This window comes from Scatophagus argus, chromosome 13 (assembly GCF_020382885.2).
Source record: "Scatophagus argus isolate fScaArg1 chromosome 13, fScaArg1.pri, whole genome shotgun sequence".
NCBI lineage: Eukaryota > Metazoa > Chordata > Actinopteri > Scatophagidae > Scatophagus > Scatophagus argus.
The window spans coordinates 21,668,494-21,688,604 of NC_058505.1; the positions used below are offsets into that span (position 1 = coordinate 21,668,494).

At 41.2% G+C, this 20,111-nt stretch overlaps 3 protein-coding genes across 6 annotated transcripts in view; 1 reads left to right on the forward strand and 2 right to left on the reverse strand.

Moving 5' to 3' along the window:
• Nucleotides 1-4,122, reverse strand: part of si:ch211-267e7.3 (ADAMTS-like protein 2) — a 23,114-nt gene extending 18,992 nt beyond the window's left edge. Inside the window, exon 1 of one of the 4 annotated variants that reach the window (XM_046407636.1) lies at nucleotides 3,863-4,122. In XM_046407636.1, coding sequence (XP_046263592.1) covers nucleotides 3,863-3,907 — 45 coding nt within the window. In that variant the 5' untranslated portion in view covers nucleotides 3,908-4,122. Of the gene's footprint in view, nucleotides 1-2,136; nucleotides 2,392-3,862 lie in introns of those variants that run through there. The other 3 variants (XM_046407635.1, XM_046407637.1, XM_046407638.1) reach the window with 3 other exon arrangements.
• On the forward strand, nucleotides 3,640-14,726 carry rnf2 (ring finger protein 2). The gene is made up of 9 exons (XM_046407639.1): nucleotides 3,640-3,776; nucleotides 6,929-7,025; nucleotides 7,345-7,505; nucleotides 8,896-8,978; nucleotides 9,108-9,240; nucleotides 9,329-9,428; nucleotides 9,821-9,993; nucleotides 10,387-10,576; nucleotides 11,175-14,726. Exons 2-9 carry the CDS (start codon nucleotides 6,939-6,941, stop codon nucleotides 11,274-11,276), a joined length of 1,029 nt encoding a protein of 342 aa, XP_046263595.1. The 5' UTR covers nucleotides 3,640-3,776; nucleotides 6,929-6,938; the 3' UTR covers nucleotides 11,277-14,726.
• A 429-nt stretch (nucleotides 14,727-15,155) lies between these two features.
• Nucleotides 15,156-19,256, reverse strand: LOC124068996 (actin-related protein 2/3 complex subunit 5-A-like). The gene is made up of 4 exons (XM_046407642.1): nucleotides 18,981-19,256; nucleotides 17,046-17,118; nucleotides 16,392-16,568; nucleotides 15,156-15,947 (listed from the first exon to the last, which is right to left on the reverse strand). The coding sequence occupies exons 1-4, from the start codon at nucleotides 19,118-19,120 to the stop codon at nucleotides 15,885-15,887; spliced, it is 453 nt and encodes a 150-aa protein (XP_046263598.1). The 5' UTR covers nucleotides 19,121-19,256; the 3' UTR covers nucleotides 15,156-15,884.
• Between the last annotated feature and the right edge of the window lie 855 nt (nucleotides 19,257-20,111).

Consider the following 20,111-nt stretch of genomic DNA (forward strand, 5'->3'; position numbering starts at 1 on the left):
GAGCAATGTTACCACCATTAATTCAACCATTTAAAGAAAACATTACCTCACTGTTGCTGCGATATATTATGTTTGTGTGTAATAATGTGCAATGAGTGCTGTAGAACTGTAAGAAGACAATGTCATTTAATAGTCTTTGCAAAAAAAGGTTCTTAGCACTCTAACACTAATAGTATAACAATAATAATCTATGCTACTTTCCTTTTTTAACGCTGCCATCAGTTTTATGCGTACTCAACTTCATCCACAAAACTCAGCTTAACATCCAGAAACCCAGACGAATTTTAAGTTCACAGTGAGTGAATGAATGAGTTTTTTCTATAATTGGCAAGAGTGAACGGACTGAACGATAAATGCAATGCTAACTCGATAAATATGGGCATTTCAGATATCTCTGGGCCATTAATGTTCAGTCCATTCATGTATATAAACCATGCAGTGTTTATGGTATAGCAGAGGGGTGCTGGTGGTTGCCACAGGTGAGGAAAAAATGTGTGCAAACAATTATTGGCTAGCGTTTCGTTAATGCATCTGTTTAGAATTTCAACCGTGAAGTCCAAAGACTCTCTGATAGGCTGGCTCGTACCATGTTGCTTAAGTCAGGCGAACGTTCAGACAGCGTGAGCCTTTTGGTCGGGCAGCAGATCAATCTGTTGGTTTGTCAGTCAGCTAGCTGGTCATTTAGCCCACAGTAAACAATGTAGTCAAAAGGCAAAGATGTTGTCAATCCTGAAATCTGAGGCACGGTTTCTTCCTTATAGCTGTTGTTCATTTAACAGACTGAAGTACTGAATCACTTATATAATTGGCTGCACGACAAAAGGCATATTGATTTTTTTATTGATTTGATTTTTGTGATGGTGCCCAAACCATGTTTCTTTGCCTGAATGAAACACTGCATTTACAAACTGTTTTCGAGTCATTAGAAGTTGGTTGCGGGCGGGACTGTCACACCAGAATCCAGGGTTCTGTGGTTAGCTTTAGGCAACAAGAGCGCTTCGGTTAAGGCTAGGAATTTTTTTTCGGTTTGTGAAAGTCACAACATTTAAACTATTGGGTTCACTTTAATTATGTTTAGGGAAAGGTTGTGATTTTGGTTATGTGTCAATAAAAAAATCGGTTAATGAAATACTGACAACATTTACACAGTTTTTCCATCTTTAATTCGTAATGTGGGGGAAAAAAAATGGAAAAACCCATGCATATGTATATTGAATTTGTTCCCTATTTCACAAACTGCCAGGATACTGGGCTAACTGTGCAGATGAGTTTGTGAACATATGTTTCAGTAAAAAAAATATATGAATATAAAAAGTCCTGCTTCTGTTACATCCAATGGTAAGATGGTCAAGCTCAGGAAGGCTGTTGTTTATAGCTACACCATCATACACAAACAGGCTAGTTGAAAGGAGGTAAGAAGTACTGTAGTCCAAACATCGACCCCCCCACAACAGAAAGCATTTTAGGCTGGTTATAAACTACATTTTATAAGAGTCCACCTTCATTTGAGGAGATTTGTTTTGACCAGAATTAGAGGAGTAGTAGGAACCTCATTCTTCAGCGTTGTTCTAATTGGTTCGGTGAAAGGATCCACCAAACACCATTTACAATTTACATTATTTATGACATTTCCCTGCTGCCCTGTTTATCGTCTAATGTAAACACATCTTAAGACAGCCGTTTAACAAGTCGTTACCGTTCATTCCTTGACGCAGCATGCATCCAAGCATCCGACTGGGGTTAATTCAAGAAAGTATAAACTTTTCTCGGAGGTTCGCCGAAGGGAACAGTGACATTCCCGCATTTGGTAACAGTTAGCGTACCTTCACACACACAATTAGTTACACTCTGGATAAATGGTTTTCGAAACTCGAGCTACTAGTGATTTCAGAAGTTCAGCTAAGTCATTAACGTTAACTGTCTTAATTAGCTGTATCTAACCGAATGGAAAAGCGGTTCAAAGAATTAATTTAAGGAGGAAACTAGACAGTGCCCTTGGCGAAAGAAAGGCAGAATCAAAGTGACAGACTTAGGAGCCAACTACCCAGACATTGTCCCCCTGCCTAACTTCTAACCATTTTGAAAATGCGCTCAGTTTTGAGAGGGGGACGAACAGCCACTCTGCGAGCTATTTACCTTAACCGGCCAGTTGTTCGTTAGCGGGAGAACCGGGAGGTGTAGCAGGAGAAAGGACCAAACCGGGAGCGCTAAGCCTCCGTTACCGAACATGGTTCATTCATGTCACGGACCGATAACACTTCCCCTCCCATTACCTCCGCTCCCCTCCTTACTCTTCTCCTTTTGCCCTCCTTCCTCCTCCCATTTCGACCCCCCTTTTGATGTAGCTACGCCTTCTGGTCTCGCTCTCTCTCTCTCTCTCTCTCTCTGACACACGTGTGCACGCGCATACGCACGCACACCACACAAGGCATCCCCACTTTTTGTTTCATTCTTCACATCCACGAGAAGTTTTGGTTTTTTTTTTAGAATTTTTTTTGTACACTTGTTTTGTGTTGGTGTTTTTATTTTCATACGAAATTTCCGAATTTATTTTGTATATTTTTTATGATAGGACGAAATGTGGGCAACATTTTAATTTAATTATTATGTCACCATTCTAGCCCTTCGCATAAGAAGAGCTTAGAGGCTAAAGCAAAAACAAAAGTCTTTTCACATTTTTTTTTTATCTTAATGTATTTGAGATTCTTAAAAATATTTTTATTGTTTCAAGTGGTGTAGTGATGATTTTTGATGATTGATTTTAAATTAAATACATTTCCCCACCTGTCATTTTTAAAAAATAAACCACAGCTGTACTGACTGTTGATAGACTCTTCTGAAATCAACACAATATGTGTAGCATTTATGGGAAAAGTTGTTGGGGTCACTTTGCGGTAAACAGAAGCTTTCTGGTCATAGTTCCTAAAATGTTTTTCAACTTGTTGTTCAGTCAAATAATTTAGAGAGTGCTATTGCCCATTCAGTCTCATCATTTTTTACAAGCCAAGTAATTCTATTAATTAACCAGTTTTGCAGAGCCCTTTGTCCTTCTTGGTGTGCAAACAATCACTGTAAAATCACAGGCTACAGCTGTGATGTAACCACACTAATCTGTTGAAATTCAGTGTTGCAGAAGCTGTACGGAATTTGCAACTGTCTGTTTGTACATTAATTAGGACTGCTTTGAGCTGGGATATCTGGTCATTTAAAGGGTGAAGTTAAACAGCGGTTTTATAAATCTAGACCTCCAAAAAGTAATTCCATGCTACCAGTTTAGATGTCTTTTGACGTGCAAGTCATCAAGTTAATTTAAGATACAGTCTACATCACTAATCCATTTCTAACACAGTTTTCTAACACTAAAGCTCTAACGTTTTCTAGTGGTATGACCAGAACCATCTCAGCCTCAGTTTCCAATGTATACTTTTTAGGGAACATATATCTGCTATGTTTTACGATTGTTTTGTCAGGCAATGCATGGGCTTGCATGGTTTCCTAAGCACCTGCTTTCAAAGCGTGATTTATCATGGATTCAATACTGGGGCCATGGACGATGTTTTTTAAATTAAATAATGTAATTTTAGATCTAAAGTTGTTTCAAAGAGGGCTGCCTGACGTTTTCAAAGTACCGTGCGCCTCCATTCTATTCTTATACAGACCCCGGCCCCTCTGGTTTAGTGCCTCAATTTCCCAGATTACATCGCTTCTTTTCCATCCGCCATATTGCCTTCGCCTAAACGCGCTGGCTGGATCGGTTCGTACCCACAACTGAAAATGTAAGTACAGAAACAATAATATTTTATGCAAGGTAGGGATAATATGGTTTTTGGTGTGTGTTTGTGTGTTATGACCGTTGACTTACGTGTCTGCAGTTGTTTAAATTTTGGAAATAAGGTTCCAAAAGCATGTAGCTTGCCTCAGGAGATTGGTGCGTCGGCTCTTTCTCTGTTGTTGTTTTTCCCTCTGTCACAGCGATAAATTACATACACGACTCCCTCGCAATATTTTAGATACTGGCTTTTTGCGTCGTTACCGGTAATATTTAAATTGACATAAAGGAACTGCCCGTCATTCTTTGTCTTCGGTCGACTATACACGCTATATCTTGAGGTTATTTTTCCTTTTAATGTTTGGCTTATGAAGAATAGCTAGCTTGGTGGTAGCTAATTAGCATTAGCCGAGCCCAAAAGATTTTACGTGAAATCTGTGTGCGGGGTCTGTCTAATACCGTTAACTGCAGATGCTAATGTTACGTACCCATAATATGGACCGGAGCAAATTTCATTGTATAACTACTCCTTGTCTTATGCATGTTATCAAAACTAACCTTCTCTAAAATGCAACAAGCGCAGACAACATGAAAGATCATTTAATTGAGTCAGTAACGTTAATTCACTTATCACGAACAGAGCTTTGTTTTGTTTTTTTTAAACATGAATTGATGATTGCAGTGGGGAATGTAGGGTGTACGTTATTGTTTTTCTTCACATTTTTTAAGCTCGTGTGGAAAAATCTGTCTGCCTTCAGCAGCCCAATGTGTTAAATATGGACCACCCCCTCCTCATCGTCTGTCACATGTATGGCAACATGGCCACACAACTGCGGGAATCTGAGAGTAGAATAGAATTTCTCCCATTCAAGTTTCTTACCTTATCTATTTGCCTTTTCTAAATTTTCTTTGACAGAAATGTACAAGTAGCTTGTCTGGCCCAGTAACCGTTGTGTGTGTCTTTGTGTGTGTGGGATCTTTTATTTACTTAGTTGGTACCCAAGAAGATCCATATTTACTCCTGCGGAATAAGGAATAAATTTGACCAGGATTTCTCATCAAGGTGCATACTTCTGTAATGTTGTAAAGCTGGAGGGTCAAGCCAAGGTCTGACCCCTTCTGCGTGGAGTTTGAATGTTCTCTCTGGTCCTGCTTGGGTTTCTCCGGACACTTCGTCTTCCTCCCACAGTCCCAAATACATACACATTAGGCTAACTAGGTTAATTACCTAAATTAATTGCCCTTAGCTGTGAGTGTGTGTGATTGCGTTTTTGTGTGTCAGCCCTGTGATTAACTGGCGACCAGTCCAGGGTGTACACCGCCTCTCACCCGTTGTCACCTGGGATAGACCTCGCTAACCTGTGACCCTGCATGGATAAGCGGTATAAAAAAACATGGATGGATCCCACAGTAATGCCACAAAGATGACCTGTCATTGCATCTGTTTTGCTTTTTTACACTGAACCATACAACATATAATGTACCCAAGTGTGTAATGTTAAATTGCAAGGCGCCATTTCAAAACTAAAAGAGGAGTGATGTGTCACAGAGTGTGTCCTGTCCTGTCCTGCCTTCTCACCCGTTTTATACAAACATTGATTTGGCTCTGTTACTGCATCTGCTACTAGTTTAAAGGTGGAACAATAATGTCCCCGTTCCATGTCCATACCTCTTTTATGCAGGCTGGTGAGGTGGAATAATGGCACAACGTTCCTCCCTTTAACAGGCTGAGTAAAAGGGACTACTGTGTGTAATATCCATTTCTGAAGTCAGAAGTCCTTGAAGCAGCTTTGTGTAAACTTCTTTACCCCATTCATTCGTGTTTCTACCATAAATAAGAATGAAGCAACCTCTGTTTTATTAAATGTAAACTACCACTGTATCATATAGATTTATCAGTCCTTAGATGTGTTTTTGAGATGCAGTTTCTCACAGGAGGGATAATCTTGAAATAAGTAATCTTTCAATGCGCTGTATGCGCATGAATAGATGTTTTGAACGTATGTTAATTTGGAAAGTTTGTCTGTCAAATTCTGTTTATCTCACAACAAAATTATGAATGTGTCCATTCATTGCCCTAATGCTGTTATTAAATTAGTTTAACACAGAACTTTTAAAATAGTCTCTGTTTTGGAAAATGTGTGAGAATGCCAGCCTTTGCAATGCCTGATTCTGTATGAATGAGGCCAAAGATTAGCACAGGGTTGTGGGACGACATAAGTGGGCAAGTATCACTTCTTGGTCTTTAAACACTACCTGGGTGGCAGCCAGCTCTCAGCTTGGGAGCAACATCTCATCCATAGAGGCTTTCTCCATCCACAGCAAGCTTGCAGAGTATTCCTCCTCCCTGCGCTTGCTCCAAAGTTGAGTCAGTTTCAGCTCTTTCCCCTTTTTTCCGTAAACCCCTGTGGCCTCCAGTGCCGCAGCCTAAACACACAGCCCACACTATCCACACTCAAAATCAATGGGAATACTGGAGTTTTAGTCACAATGCCTGAGTTGGTCTGAATAAAGCCTTATGGTTCCATGTCACTTCTGAACATCTTTTATGACAGAGTTGTAGGCCTTTGGATAACAACCTCACATAAAGACGTGGCTCCAGATTTTTTTTTTATTTATTTATTTATATTTTTTTTTTATGAACTATAGCCTTCTGCCCTACTGTCGTCAACTGTAGAAATGGCCTTAAGTGTTTCTCTGGGCTGAACTATTCTTGGTTATATTCAGCAAAGATGTCTTGTACATTGTTATGAAATGACAGATGCTGTATTGTTCAAATGTTTTTTTTTTTCTTTGTGTAGGAAATGCAAAAGACAACACACATAAGATGAATATTATCTAAATATGCAATGACTGAAGTAAACATCAGAAAAAGTTGACAGTGATTTATTAAAACGGGGCAGCTGTATGCAAGGATGTCCGTTGAAGGGACATCCATTATTTGCAGGGCCGGTGATTCCATCCCTCCTGTCATAAGTTCAGGTGTCCTTGAGCATGACACTAAACCCCAGTTCCTGCCGTTAAGTAGTCTGCTAAGGTAGAGAAGTGCTAACAGCAGCCCATTTATTTGGAGGCAGAAACCTCACTGGTAATCATCACCTGGTCATCATTACATCTCAGATTTCAAGAGAATCTAATTAAGCTTTTTTTGTGTTTCAGTGTTGCAGTGATGACTCAGACAGTTCAGACCAACGGGGTTCAACCCCTCAGTAAGACTTGGGAGCTGAGTCTGTATGAGCTACAGAGAACACCACAGGTAACAGTTGATCTCGTCAGTTCTTTCACATAAGTGCCTTATCGAAATCATTTTGCTTCAGTTTGTTTTTATCGGTCATTTAACATGTTGAGATTTGTTTTTGTCTTATATATATGTAAAGCACATTATCAGTTCAGATTGGTATATAGTTATGAGTTAGACAGTTAGCTCCTCTGTGCTCCTGAAAATAGAACACGGACATGTTCAGTCAATCAATCTGACCCATGAGCTGTATTTGTATCAGTGATGAATTGTTCTGTACGTAGATGTATCTTAGTGCGTGCTAACCTTCACCCTGACCTGTTTTGTTCTGGCACAGGAGGCTATAACAGATGGACTGGAGATAGCAGTGTCACCCAGGTCCTTGCATAGTGAACTCATGTGTCCTATCTGTCTGGACATGTTGAAGAACACAATGACAACCAAAGAATGTCTGCACCGCTTCTGTGCTGATTGTATCATCACGGCTTTGAGATCTGGGTGAGTTTTATCATGTAGTTTAAACCAAGAGAGCCCTCTGTGCTCCTGTAGGGCCGTTCAAGTTTGGAAATGTTGGGACTGTGCAAAATGAGTAGTGTTAATACGGTAGTATTGTTTACGATAGGCTCACATTTTTTCATATTTGTACTAAAACAGTACTCACATGGCCAAATGTACATTGAAAGCACCATTGAAGCCTTTAATTGGTCTCCCTGTCCATTCAGGCTCAAAGAGATCCTTGTTAAAGCAACGTCACTGTAAATGGTAAAACTCATAGCTGTGTTTCTGTTAGCCTTAGCTGAACTTTAGAAGGCGTTTCTGCCCAGAACGAGGACTGTCGATTTTGTCCCACATCCCTTACATTCTAATTATTTTAGAAAGGAATCTCTTCATGGCCAGTATTGACAGCAGGAACAGTTAAAGCAACCACCAGTAATGTTCACAGGGGCAATGTACATGTGAGTAATGACAAAACGTGAACTTTAAAACGTTCACTGTTTGAAGTGTCAGGTGTGCTCGGTTGTACACATATTGGCTCCGGATTAGGTGTGTATGCTATTAGATCACTAGTCATTTAAATGTTCCTACACTCGCTAGTCGGCAGCAGTCGGTGATGAAACCAATTATTATTATTTTATTAACATACATGTAGGAGCATGTATGATGTCACATTGGTTGGTTCAGTAGGCCCAGTCGTGCTTTGGGCCGCACACAATGCAGGTTTCACTCGGGGACGGGTGTTTCAAATGGTTTTTTTGAGCGCTACGCTAGGTGAATGCTCAGTTGTTGTATTAGTGAAATGTGTGGTTGTTATGGAGAGCACATCAGCAGCTGCGGGAATTAACTGAGGTTTTTTGTTATGTTTTTTTTGGACAGTGTTTAACCTTATAGATTAAATTTAGCCTAATTTTGGCTGTTTTCTGAGTAGACTCTTCCTTTTAGGCTAGTTTTCACTTCCTATTTCAATGTCAGAGAAAGTGGTTGTTAATAACCTCCCTAGTGTGGACAAGCTACTGCCATCAACCAATAAATCATGGCAAAAAATACAAAAATACACAAGCCTAGATGAGTACATACTCGTTAGCCTGCAGTTCTTTTATTCCTGTAAGCAGTGACATTTGCTCCGATGTTCTTTTGACCGTAAACTCTAAAAGGTCGCTGAGTAAATGTCAAAGAAAGTTTGTGTATGTGTTATCTTGCAATGTGCGCTGAGTTACCCACCTGAATCCTGAAGCACCTGTGCATATTCAGTTTTGACTCTTCTCACACTGATTTACTTTAAGTGATGGTTTGATTTAAACCTTTAAATGTGTTGCATTTCACGCTGTTGCACTGACACTATTATTTTGATACATGATGGTGAAAATGTCTGTCCTTGCGGTCTTTGCAGTAATAAAGAGTGTCCCACCTGTCGTAAGAAGCTGGTGTCCAAGAGGTCGCTGCGTCCAGACCCTAATTTCGATGCTCTGATTAGTAAGTAACAATGGCTCAGGGAGGTCTAATCACTAATAGAAGAAGTGGATTAACTGAAAAATTGTCATGATTTTGTGAGTCAGGATGCTACACTTGAAATTTGATTTATATTAATTTATCCGATCTCAGGCAAGATTTATCCCAGTCGTGACGAGTACGAAGCCCACCAGGAAAGAGTGTTGGCCCGCATTAGCAAACACAACAACCAGCAAGCCCTTTCCCACAGCATAGAAGAGGGGTTGAAGATACAGGCTATGACCAGGTAAAGCTGGCAACCCTCAACACACACACATAACATTTATACACTTCAATGTCTGTCTTCTCCAATAAGTTGAATTTGCTTTGATCAGACTGCAGCGTGGTAAGAGGCACACAGTGGAGAACGGCAGCGGAGCAGAGGACAATGGAGACTCCTCCCATTGTAGCAACGCTTCTGTCCACAGCAACCAGGTATGTCATAATGTTTAACACATTGTCGAACATGTTTGCATCTTGTGTTCCTGTCACTCGTTTTGACTTCAAAGTACACTATTCTTAGGCTAAAATACATGCTACATGCAAAGGAATTGTTAAACCTTAGAAACACTTGGAATCAGTTGTTGTGATGTGACCAGTGAAAATACTTCAGTTGTGGAGCCATAAAGTTTTCGAGCAGGATAATGGTGAGACATTGAGGAACTGCTGAGAGGCCTACTGCTTTTAAATGAAACTGGTGTGGTAATCACTGGCACAATTTGGAAAAACATGAATACAATACATGAATGAGAGATCTTCAAAAGCTTCTCTTCCGGGTGTGTTTTGTCATCGTACAAATCCTGTGTATTTGAACATTTTCACCCAAGGAGGCAGGTCCAAGCATTAAGCGCACCAAGACAAGCGATGACAGCGGTTTGGACATGGATAACGCTGCTGAGAACGGGGGCGGGGACTCTGTGATTGATGGCGGCGCCAGTGAAATAGAACTGGTGTTCAGGCCACATCCCACCCTGATGGAGAAGGATGACGGCCACAACAGGTAGTGTCACACACATCCAGCTTGAATTAAGCCTTGTGCTGATCTCACTGGTTGCTGTATAGAAAGAGAGGCTGTTCACTGTGGTGTACATATAGATCAGGCATGTCAAACTGGTCCACAGGAGGGCCGGTGTGGCTGCAGGTTTTTGTGCCAACCAACCAAGAGCACACCGTTTGACCAATCAACTGTCTGAAGACGGAGATCAGTTGATTAAATGAGTCAAGTCTGGTGTGCTGCTACTTGGTTGGAAAGAAAACCTGCAGCCACACCGGCCCTCCTGTGGACCAGTTTGACATGCCTGATATAGATAGTAAAATTAATAGAAGGTAAAATACTTAATGTGAGACTGTTTGTCTTGACGAGACCTGAATGAATGCATGTGTGTATGTGCAGCGTGGAGTTTGTGCCTCGCTACATCAAGACGTCCGGTAATGCCACAGTGGATCACCTGTCTAAATACCTGGCTGTCAGACTGGCTCTGGAGGAGCTGAGAAGAAACGCAGAGGCCAGTCCTGTTAACGTGGAGGCAGCTTCAGAGAAACAGTACACCATCTACATACCTACTGCTGGAAACCAGTTCACTGTGAGTACACGCACACACAGTGATCACAACTATACTTAACTTATGTGTAAAATGGCATCATTTTTCCTGCCTATTGTCCAATAGGCCTTCTTCACAGAAGACATTTTGACATGTCGCAGTAGGAAACGCGCAGGTGTAATAACAAAATGTAAGGATGGGTTCCATTTAGCTGCTTTAGTTTCAAGGTTGTTATTGTTATTGTTCGCAGGGGTTACTGTCCCTGTTATGGCTTACTGGGACACTTGAACAGACTTAATGTTTTTAGTAACACCTGTGCTTTTGTTTTTGACAAACCTTTAAAGGTTGAAAAATAAACAAATACAGTAATACAATATTTATTTATTTTTTTAAAAATGTATTTCTAACTTACCTTAACACTAAATCCATTTTATGTGAGCTGGTAAATTGCACTAATCGGTCACAACATTAACACCACTGGCAGGTGAAGTGAATTAGGGCTGGGTGGGGAAATAGTCTTGGCGGTAACACGGTAACATTTATGCTGGTAACGATGGGAGTGAAGAGGCTGATTATAGGCCGTCGTGGTCAGAGTGGAAACTCCTCGCGGATGTTTCAACTGTTAAAACTCCCTTCACAGGTTCTGAATGGTTCCTTCTCCTTGGAGCTGGTCAGCGAAAAGTACTGGAAGGTCAACAAACCCATGGAGCTCTACTTTGCGCCGACTAAAGAGCACAAGTAGTCACACATAAAAACACATGCATACACACGCACTCACCAGTGGGAAGTAAACGCATGGACATGGCTACACCTGTGCACACAGAAACAAGAGGAGGAGAATGTGTGTCTGAAGGAGATGAGAGGGGTTAGTGACACCCTCTAAAGGACTCTTGTAAAAAGAAAACACTTGTTTTATATTCTCTGTATCTTTCTCTGTGTCTCTTTCTATCTTCCTCTCTGTAGAAGGTAGCAGATCAGAACAGCAGGTATATCAGAGACATCATTCTCTGAAAACCAGGGTCCATGCTGAACTAGCAATATGTTGTTTTTTGTTTTGTTTTGTTTTTTTTTTCAGGTAAACAAATTGTATTGTACTATATTGGTCTTCAGCAAAGGCCCCTTTTTTTTTGGTCAAGAGAAATGTGATTAAATCTTTGACCTTCCATCCTCAACCATGATCACAGATGTCAATGAGAGACAAGTCCATCAGCCTTTGATTTGGAGCTTTGGAGATCAAGATCACTACCTGTGTTGGTGAATTTAGGACCTGACTGTCAAAATGGGACTGCTGCTCAGAAAATTATTCAGAACACGCTGGCTCGCGGTGACGCTGGAAATGCCCATTGACATGTCCACGTAGCTACCACGTGGGTGTGCGCTTTTCAGCTACACACGCCCGAGATAGCTGAAAGCTTAGCGAAAGTAGTGAAATTTAATCACTAATGAATACTTTGAACTTTGAATACTTTGAACTTTGAAACACACTCTTGAAATTTCAAGTCATTTTAAGATTTACAATTTCTAAAACTATCATTTTTTTTCACAAATTAAAGAGTCTGGGTTTTCTAGTTGCTCATCTGAACTTGTGTTTCTCAGATCAGTTGACTGACACAATGAAATCCCACAGATTCAGATTGATTAGCCTTGATGCTCTGAATTGTTAAAAAATTTCTCATTCTGAATTTTACCCAATTCAGTCTTAGTGGTGCCTTTTAATTTTTGGATCTGAAAATTATCAGCGCAACCTGAGAAGCTTCGGGTGTATTTACTTTTGGAATTGCAATTACATGAGGTGAGCTACTGGACATAGAGGGAAATTCAAACCCCAGACAGAAGAGAAAAATATTCAGTAGTGATTCAATTTCAGTCAGACACAAACTGAAACAAAGATTTTCGTCGACCCATGTGGCAGCATGTGACATGCTGTTATCACACAGTGTGTAGGGGCCCTTGAGAAAGCACCTTTTAAACCACGTGTTGAATAAAACCAAGTAAAATGTGCGTTCACACTGAGGAACCTGATAGTTTTGACGAGCAGCGGACAGTGCGGGTGTCTCCACTTGCATCTGTATGGTAAAGTTACAGAGATTGAAGCGGGCTGCTAAATTTTCTCTAAACTCTTTATTTTATTTTTACATGTGTCTGTAGCCTTTCAAATAAACAGTAGAATTGTGAAGGTTTGAATGAGTGCAGTCTGTGAAAACTGAATCACTGTAACTGGCAACAAGGGAGGGCACCAAATGACTGGAGCTCTGATGGCTCTTGGACTGCCAGTGTGAACGCATGCTAACGATGGTGCCACGCCATCAGCGGAGCTCGTCTTGCTGTAGCTTGTATAATATGGTTTAGTATACAGCGGGAGAGCTCGTCTCACACTCATTGGGGAACCCTGAATTAATGAGAATCTTGTAGCTGTTGTCTTGATCTGTTGCCTGTAGGAACCAACTGTTCTTTAATATCTGTGGCTTGTCCTTTTATAAATGTCTTTTGTAACATGGAGAGGAAGGAGTGTGTGTGTGATTGGAGGTGGGTGGGGATGAGAGGGGCTTTTTGCAGCATCCATAAACAGCCAGACCATTCAAGTATTCACTATTTCCACAAGCCTTCAACCCTTTGCTGTCAAGCCACTACTGACTCCCCAGTGGAAAGTGGTTGTCTGTCACTGGAATATTTTGGAATATTTTTTTTTGTCTTACATGTAGAGAACAGATGTCAACATGACACCCGAGCTGTCTTCATCTGCAGCTCAGACGTGCTCTGACAGAAAACATTAGGCTACGTTTATTTTTGTCGTGTTTCTTTCTAAGTTCCACAAAACTCCAGAACAGCGTCAGCGTGTGGGTGAATGAGTGAGTGAATGTGTGACATACCATAAATGTCCTTTATTTTACTGCCTTGTTGTATTCCACATCTGCTTTGGTGCGTGAGGGTTCAGAACACCCACGTGAACCCCTAACTGGACACAAACTTAACACAATCACGTTAAACCCAAACATCCATGATGTTTGTGGGTAAGAACATGCACCAATTTGCGTGGTAAAGTCTGCATGTGAGAAGCTCCTTCTGGTGATGAGCCGTGTTGCAACAAGGGTGTCAAACATGGCTTGTAGGCACTGCCGTGGGTGCTGCTAGTGACCACTAGGGGGCAGATACACTAATCATGGGTGAGTGGATGAATTAATACTGAGTACTGAGGAGGATTTGGGCAACATGTGAAAAAAAAAGTGTTTTTGCACAGTTTAAAGTCAGAATTCAGGCATTAAATAAAAATTAAATTCACATGTGGCCTGAATCCTCTTCTGTAAATGAGTGTGTTGATACATCTGCATCTGAAGGGAGGTCTTAGCAGGTGTGACGAATCCCTCAGTACAGTCTGTCAGGGTTCATGATGACATCAAGGCCTGGTCAAAAAAAGTATGTTTTAAAGTCAGGCGCAGAATTTATTGTTTCATAAGAAGCTGGAAATATTTCTCCTTGTTCACATGTCACATATTTAGCAGTGCAGTTCCAGCGTAGCTCATTTATTTGATCCGAGAGCCACGATACCTGTAGCGTTTCAGGGGCAGTTGGTTACAGTGATGAATAAGAAGATACAAGTGTTTCACATCAGCAATATCCAGTCAGGTGACCTGACAATCAGAAAACAGTGTTATCTTATAAATATTTCACTACATTTTAAAGAGAATGCAGCCTTTTTTCTGATTGACTGGTTTTTTTTCACTTCAGTCAGTGTTTGTGAGAATATACTACAGCTTCTTTAGTCCACAAACTGGCACTACAGGAGTACTACTGCTCCTCATGAGCCTAATGATTTCTGTTAGTTTGACAAAATCCTCATCAGCAGATGAAGTTTGCTCGGTCGTCTCTATTAAAAACAAAAAAAGAAAAGTTGTTTAGTCAAGAACAGACTTTTACATTTAAATTCAGTTTCTGCTCTACCTGTTAATGTGCCAACTTAGTTACGTCTGTTGATACATTTAAAGTCAGTGCAGGTGACTCATTTACCGCGAACTGAAGGACTCCTAGCTTAAGGAAAAAGGAAAAGCAACAAGTTTGACAGACTACCGTGACTACTGTCTCACTGGGTCCCTGTCTGTCTGATAATCTGTGTGTGTGTGTGTGCGAGTGTGAGAAATGTGTATACTGCATCTTTCTGTTTGGAAAATAAACCTGAATCTGTGTTCAACATGTTGCTTGTGTTCTCACTGTCTGGTCTTTGATGATCCTCTCAGGAAATGTTAGAAATGAATCTGTTCATACCTCAGTTTAACAATGGGCATTTCCAGCAGCTTTGTCACACGGTGCAGCGACAATCAACAATTACGGATGTTGCTGCGAAAAGCTAAAACTGCTTCATGCACGTCTTCAACCCAGCAGCACAGAACATCTATACACTCAGCACAGTTTCAACACGGACACCTGAGATCAGTGTCACCAAATCACCATCTGACCAAATGTAAAATATGGTCCCAGTGCTTTGGTATTCTCTAATGATCTTAAATAAATCATCAGCATAAGCTTTAACTGAATGAGAAATCAGTCACATTTCATGCCTTAAGAGCACAGAAAAAGCTGATTTGAAGCCTGGAGTTTTAAAGTAATAAGACAGAAAAGTAATGAATCCATGTTCAGGTTCAGCACTTTATTTTTGTTGTTCATTTCATATATATTAAAAAAACCCAAAAGAAGCAGTGCAGCCTGAGAGCCAGGCTACACACATAATAATGTGGCTTAAGTAGAAAAAAAAATAGAAAATTAACAACAGGTTCAGATGTTCACAAAGATAGAATGATAAGGGAAGAAACAAACTCCAGTCCCAGCATGCACGAGGCAAAAGGGCAGGGAAACATCCTGGACAGGGTCACCCGTCTGTGATAATCTTCCACAACCTGGGTGACTCAGAATCTGCAGAGGAGGAGGAGGAGGAGGAGGAGGAGGAAGGTAGGAGTTGAGGGGTAGCAATGTTAAAGTGAGCCAGCAGAGGCAATCAGAGCAGCTGTGAAGCAAGCGTGCTGCTTTGGAGACAACGTGTCCGAGCGAAGCATCTGAAATATGTCTGCTCTCTCTCTGTGGCTGGCAAATACAGACAGCTGAAAGTGCCAGCACCTCCCCGCCTGAACGCCAGCACTTCTAAATCCCAGTGGGGTGATTCAAAACAGTAAATGCAGGAAAACAAGAAAAAAAAAAGAAGAGAAAAGAAGTGCATCGCGAAGACGCTCAGCTTCAGTATAAAAATAAACGGGAATCACGTCCAAAAAGAGAAAAAGAAGAAGCTCGTCACTGTACTCAGCTCCGGTCAGATTAATGACTAATGTCTGTTAACAGCTGCACTCTGCGAGTTGTGGGACCATCAGACAGTCTTCCTGGCAGTCAGGACTCGAACTATGGAGCCCACTCCTCCCACTGCCAAGGCCTGTGGACACACACACATATTAAAAGGTAGACAAGACAATCCTTTAATAGTCCCAGAACTGGGGAACTGCAGTGTTAAAGCAGCCAAAAGGACACAGAGGGTGAAGAGCATGCAAAGATAAGAGCAGGTCCAAATCCAAATCCACTACTTCCTCCTGTTGTCACTAGCACAGCTGTGCTTAAGCTATGTATTTGTCAACCACATGTCAACCAAGAGACAGACTGACACACTGATGGATTTGGTCTTTCTGTGGGGTCTCTTAAAATAAGAAAGCTCAGCATATCAGCAGCCTATTTTTGCACTGTGAAATACCATTAATGGCACATAAGAAACATTTGTTTTTCTGTATGTCTTACTCTTCCAGGACAATGACCCTGCAACAAGCTAGTCTGCTCATCCAAAATGCTGGAGGTGGAATTAGCTTTCTTTTAACTCGTTCCATACCTTCTCATGCCACTGCAGCAGCACGGCGCTGCTGTTGTCAGAGGGCTTCTCGAAGCCTCTGTAGATGTACTTCATGAGCAGGTCCACTCCAGCTCTGTCCAGCGAGGCCACAGCCTTCTCTATGTCGCTGCTCTTAAAACTGCTCAGCACTTTGACCACCAGCAGCTCTGCTCGATCCTGTACAAACACACACACACACACACACACACACATAAGCCTTTGTGAGGTTTTGGATCCAAATAAAGTGCTTCGGACCGCAGGATCAATCCACGGACATTCCAGAAACACCCGAGAGAGCTTTTGTGCGTGTTTTCCATCGAGAAACACCAGTCGTATCATTTATGCCAGCATGTGATCCAATCCAAATGAGAGACGGGAATAAGTACGGATTGTATGCTATGTGCACATGTACAGGAGTCGACACCAGTAAGCCTACAAGTTACTGAAAGATGCAGAGAGCTGGAGAGGAAGAAGAAGAAGAAGGTCTCTAAACTTTGCAGAGACAGGTTCAGGATGTAAGAACTGACAATAAGAGAAGCAAAGAAGATGAAGAACATACTGACTCAAAGCGGAGAGGCGTTTCTTCCATCATCACCTTCTCAGAGTATTATTGCACTTATGTAAGAGCACATGGCAAAGAAACACCCCTGATACCTTGGTATTCTGGTTCTTGGTGTTGATTGGAGGGTTCTTTAGCACAGCAAGGAGAGCTCCATTCATGTTGCCTGTGCGGAATAACAGTCAAGGACTACACCATTTCCAATGGACACACAGACATTTGCATTTTCAACTACATAAACAAGTAGTAATGCGAGGAAGTGTTTCCTATCAGGGATGCACCAAAGGGATTTTTTTTCCCCATGGCACCAATAATAATTAGCTGCTTGTTGTGTCCTGTAGTTTAAGTCCACAAGAGGGCAGGAGAGGCTAAGATGTAGTGAGCAAAGAATGATGATTCAATAGTTCTAAGACGTGACATGTTTTACAAATCACAATCGAGTTGTCTTCCCCTCGAACTGTAACTGTCCACTCTTGTCTACACTACGTGGCTCTACCCAGGTACAGCAGCGAGCAACAGCCCACCAACAGCATCCTGTGCTGCTTCTTCTCTTCATTTATTGGTGTGGCACAAACCAACTTTGAAGGTCCATACTGCCACCTACTGTATCGGAGGGAGTTCTTGTTAAAGCGGTACCACACACTGAAACGTATTTTCTGAGCTGGAAAATGAACTGTATGGCCGTACTGGGATGAAACACATCAGTGCTGCTGTTAATGTTGACATTTCTAACCAAAAGTATAATAGGATCACTTCAAGCAGTACATGAAATACCTGAGAGTTTGATCAAGATGTTTTGACTTTACTTTTTGGGAGCTCTCATGTCATCCATCTTTATTTAGTCAGTGCACAATAAAAGTCATGCTGTGCTTCCAACTTTGTGGCAGCAGTTTGGGGAAGGACCTTTTCTTTTCCAGCATGACTGCAGTGCACAAAGCAAAGTCCACAAAGTTTTATGTGGACTTTTGTGTGGAATAACCCGACTTTCCTGCACAGAGCCCTGACCTCAACCCCATCCAACACCTTTGGGATGAACTGGAACAGAGACTGTGAGTCAGGCCTCTTGGTCCAACATCAGTGTGTGACCTCACAAACGCTCTGCTGCATGAATGGGCAAAATTTCCCACACTTTCCACAAAATCTTTTGTAAAGATTTCCCAGAAGAGTGGAAGCTGTTATAGCTGCAAAGCTGTCTGTGTATTTAAAATGCAAAGTCATTCAAGTCCATCTTGGTGTACTGGTCAGGTGCTCCAATACTTTTGTCTATGTAGTGTACAGTTGGGTTTAAACTCCTCTCTACACACCAGTGCTGGAAAACTATCCATTTAGCTGAGTAACATGCTCTCCCTGTTGGTGTAACGGTGTCCCAATACTTTTGTTTATACAATGTATTTGAATCCAGTGAGCAGAATTAAAGGTTTGAAAACGGATGCTCACTTTACGAACACATCAGCAAAATTCAAAATACGCAGAAGTTCGAGTTTGCGTTCAGCCATTTGATGTGCACAACTCAAACTCGTTTAACGCTAAGCAGGCTCGCAGCTCAGTGAGCTTTTTGTTTTTCAAAAGTGGCAAAATTATTCGACACCGCTAATTATTAGCAGCTATTAGCACCGGGTAATTAAAGAGCGCTTCACGGACATATGGACATTAAAGCGTGGTTAAAACACTAACTAATTTCACCGATAGCTTCAAAAGTAAGGGACCACACCCTCCTGGGAACTGACACCCGGAAACGCTACTTTGACAGCTATTCTGCCGACTGCAAACATTATACCAGACAAATATCACCCCTATCTCGTTTAAGATATTATAACAGTTTAAATATCTTCTGAAATTATACAAAACATGGCGCGAAGCTGTATCATTAATCCATATTTTTGCCCTTCTTCCATCCCTCAGCTACACATGAAATGTGTTGCGAGTCCTGACTTTAGCTCACATTATTGTTGTTAAGTGCTGGCTCGCAGCATCTCTCAAAAGTTCTTGTTAGTGCTGGATTAGCTAATTAACGTTAAGTTAAAGGATATTGTCGGAGCAAGCCGTCTACTTCTGCTTCGTCCGGTCCATCTTGGTTCTCTCCTCCATCTTCCTCGTCCACAAACTTGTTCTCGTCGTATTCATCGACGTCTACTTTTCTGAACTTGTTGGAGTCTGTATTTTTAGACATTTTGGACACGACAAGTCAATGCTGTTTAACACAAAACTGAGCGTTATGGACAGCAAGCACAAGCAGCTAAACTGTCCAATTTCCAGTGATAACACTTCCTTACTTCCTCACTTCCTCACCACTTCCTCTACTTCTTCTTCCTTGGAGTTGTTGGTGGTTGGTAAACCAGCGCGCATCTTCATTAGCGCCACCTAACGAACGGGAATGTGAACTAGCAGGAAGCTTAGATTAAACAAGAATTTAATGGAATCAACGAATCTTTTGTTTTCATGAACTCAACATACATATAGTTTTATTTGTTTCAAAATTTTCGTTTTTATTTCCAAACCACTTCACAACTCATGAAATAAAGGTTCTTCTAACTTAAAGTATTTTGAGTAATGCCTTGTATGAATGTACTGCTCAATCAGCACGTTTGCAGACTTCCCAGCAAGCACTGCGTGAGAGTTAAAACTCTCCTGAGACCCTTTTTCATAGGTTGCGGAAAATATGCATGATGGAAACTTGTTACTTGGCTTTAATATATACCTTAAATTCATTGAACAAGTAAGAAACTATTTCCTTGACATATATGTTAATGAAAGAAAATGTGATGCAGTGCTATACAGTCACAGATGATACATAAATGCATCTTGACTTTCTGTATGTTGGTGCGCTGCAGATAATCTGAGTCCCCCACTGCTCTCTTCCATGTCATGGTGATACATCGAATTCCAGCAACTGACACCATTTTATTAAATCCTCTTGCTTATATCCACCAGGCACACCCTATAGGTGTATATCAACCCCTGTGATCAGAAACCCTTGTCTCACATGTAGCGCTCCAGTTTTGCACTGTACCAAAACATATGAATAAGGGTTGCTGTTTTACACTGAGTGTACTTTTTTAATGAAACACAGTTGTTCTTCCTGTAAATGAATATTCCAGTGTTCCTGTTGACATATATTTCTCTGAATGTGCTGTGCATTTCTATGTTGTTAGATTAGTTAA

Excerpts from the sequence above, each read along its gene's own strand:
- rnf2 (XM_046407639.1), top strand. The coding sequence starts at position 6,939 with ATGACTCAGACAGTTCAGACCAACGGGGTTCAACCCCTCAGTAAGACT. Across the intron at positions 7,026-7,344 it reads AGCTACAGAGAACACCACAG|GAGGCTATAACAGATGGACT; the intron begins GTAACAGTTGAT and ends GTTCTGGCACAG. Across the intron at positions 10,577-11,174 it reads CTGCTGGAAACCAGTTCACT|GTTCTGAATGGTTCCTTCTC; the intron begins GTGAGTACACGC and ends CTCCCTTCACAG.
- LOC124068996 (XM_046407642.1), bottom strand. The coding sequence starts at position 19,120 with ATGTCTAAAAATACAGACTCCAACAAGTTCAGAAAAGTAGACGTCGAT. Across the intron at positions 17,119-18,980 it reads GTAGACGGCTTGCTCCGACA|AGGCAACATGAATGGAGCTC; the intron begins ATATCCTTTAAC and ends GTTATTCCGCAC. Across the intron at positions 15,948-16,391 it reads TGCTGCAGTGGCATGAGAAG|GCCTTGGCAGTGGGAGGAGT; the intron begins GTATGGAACGAG and ends GTGTGTCCACAG.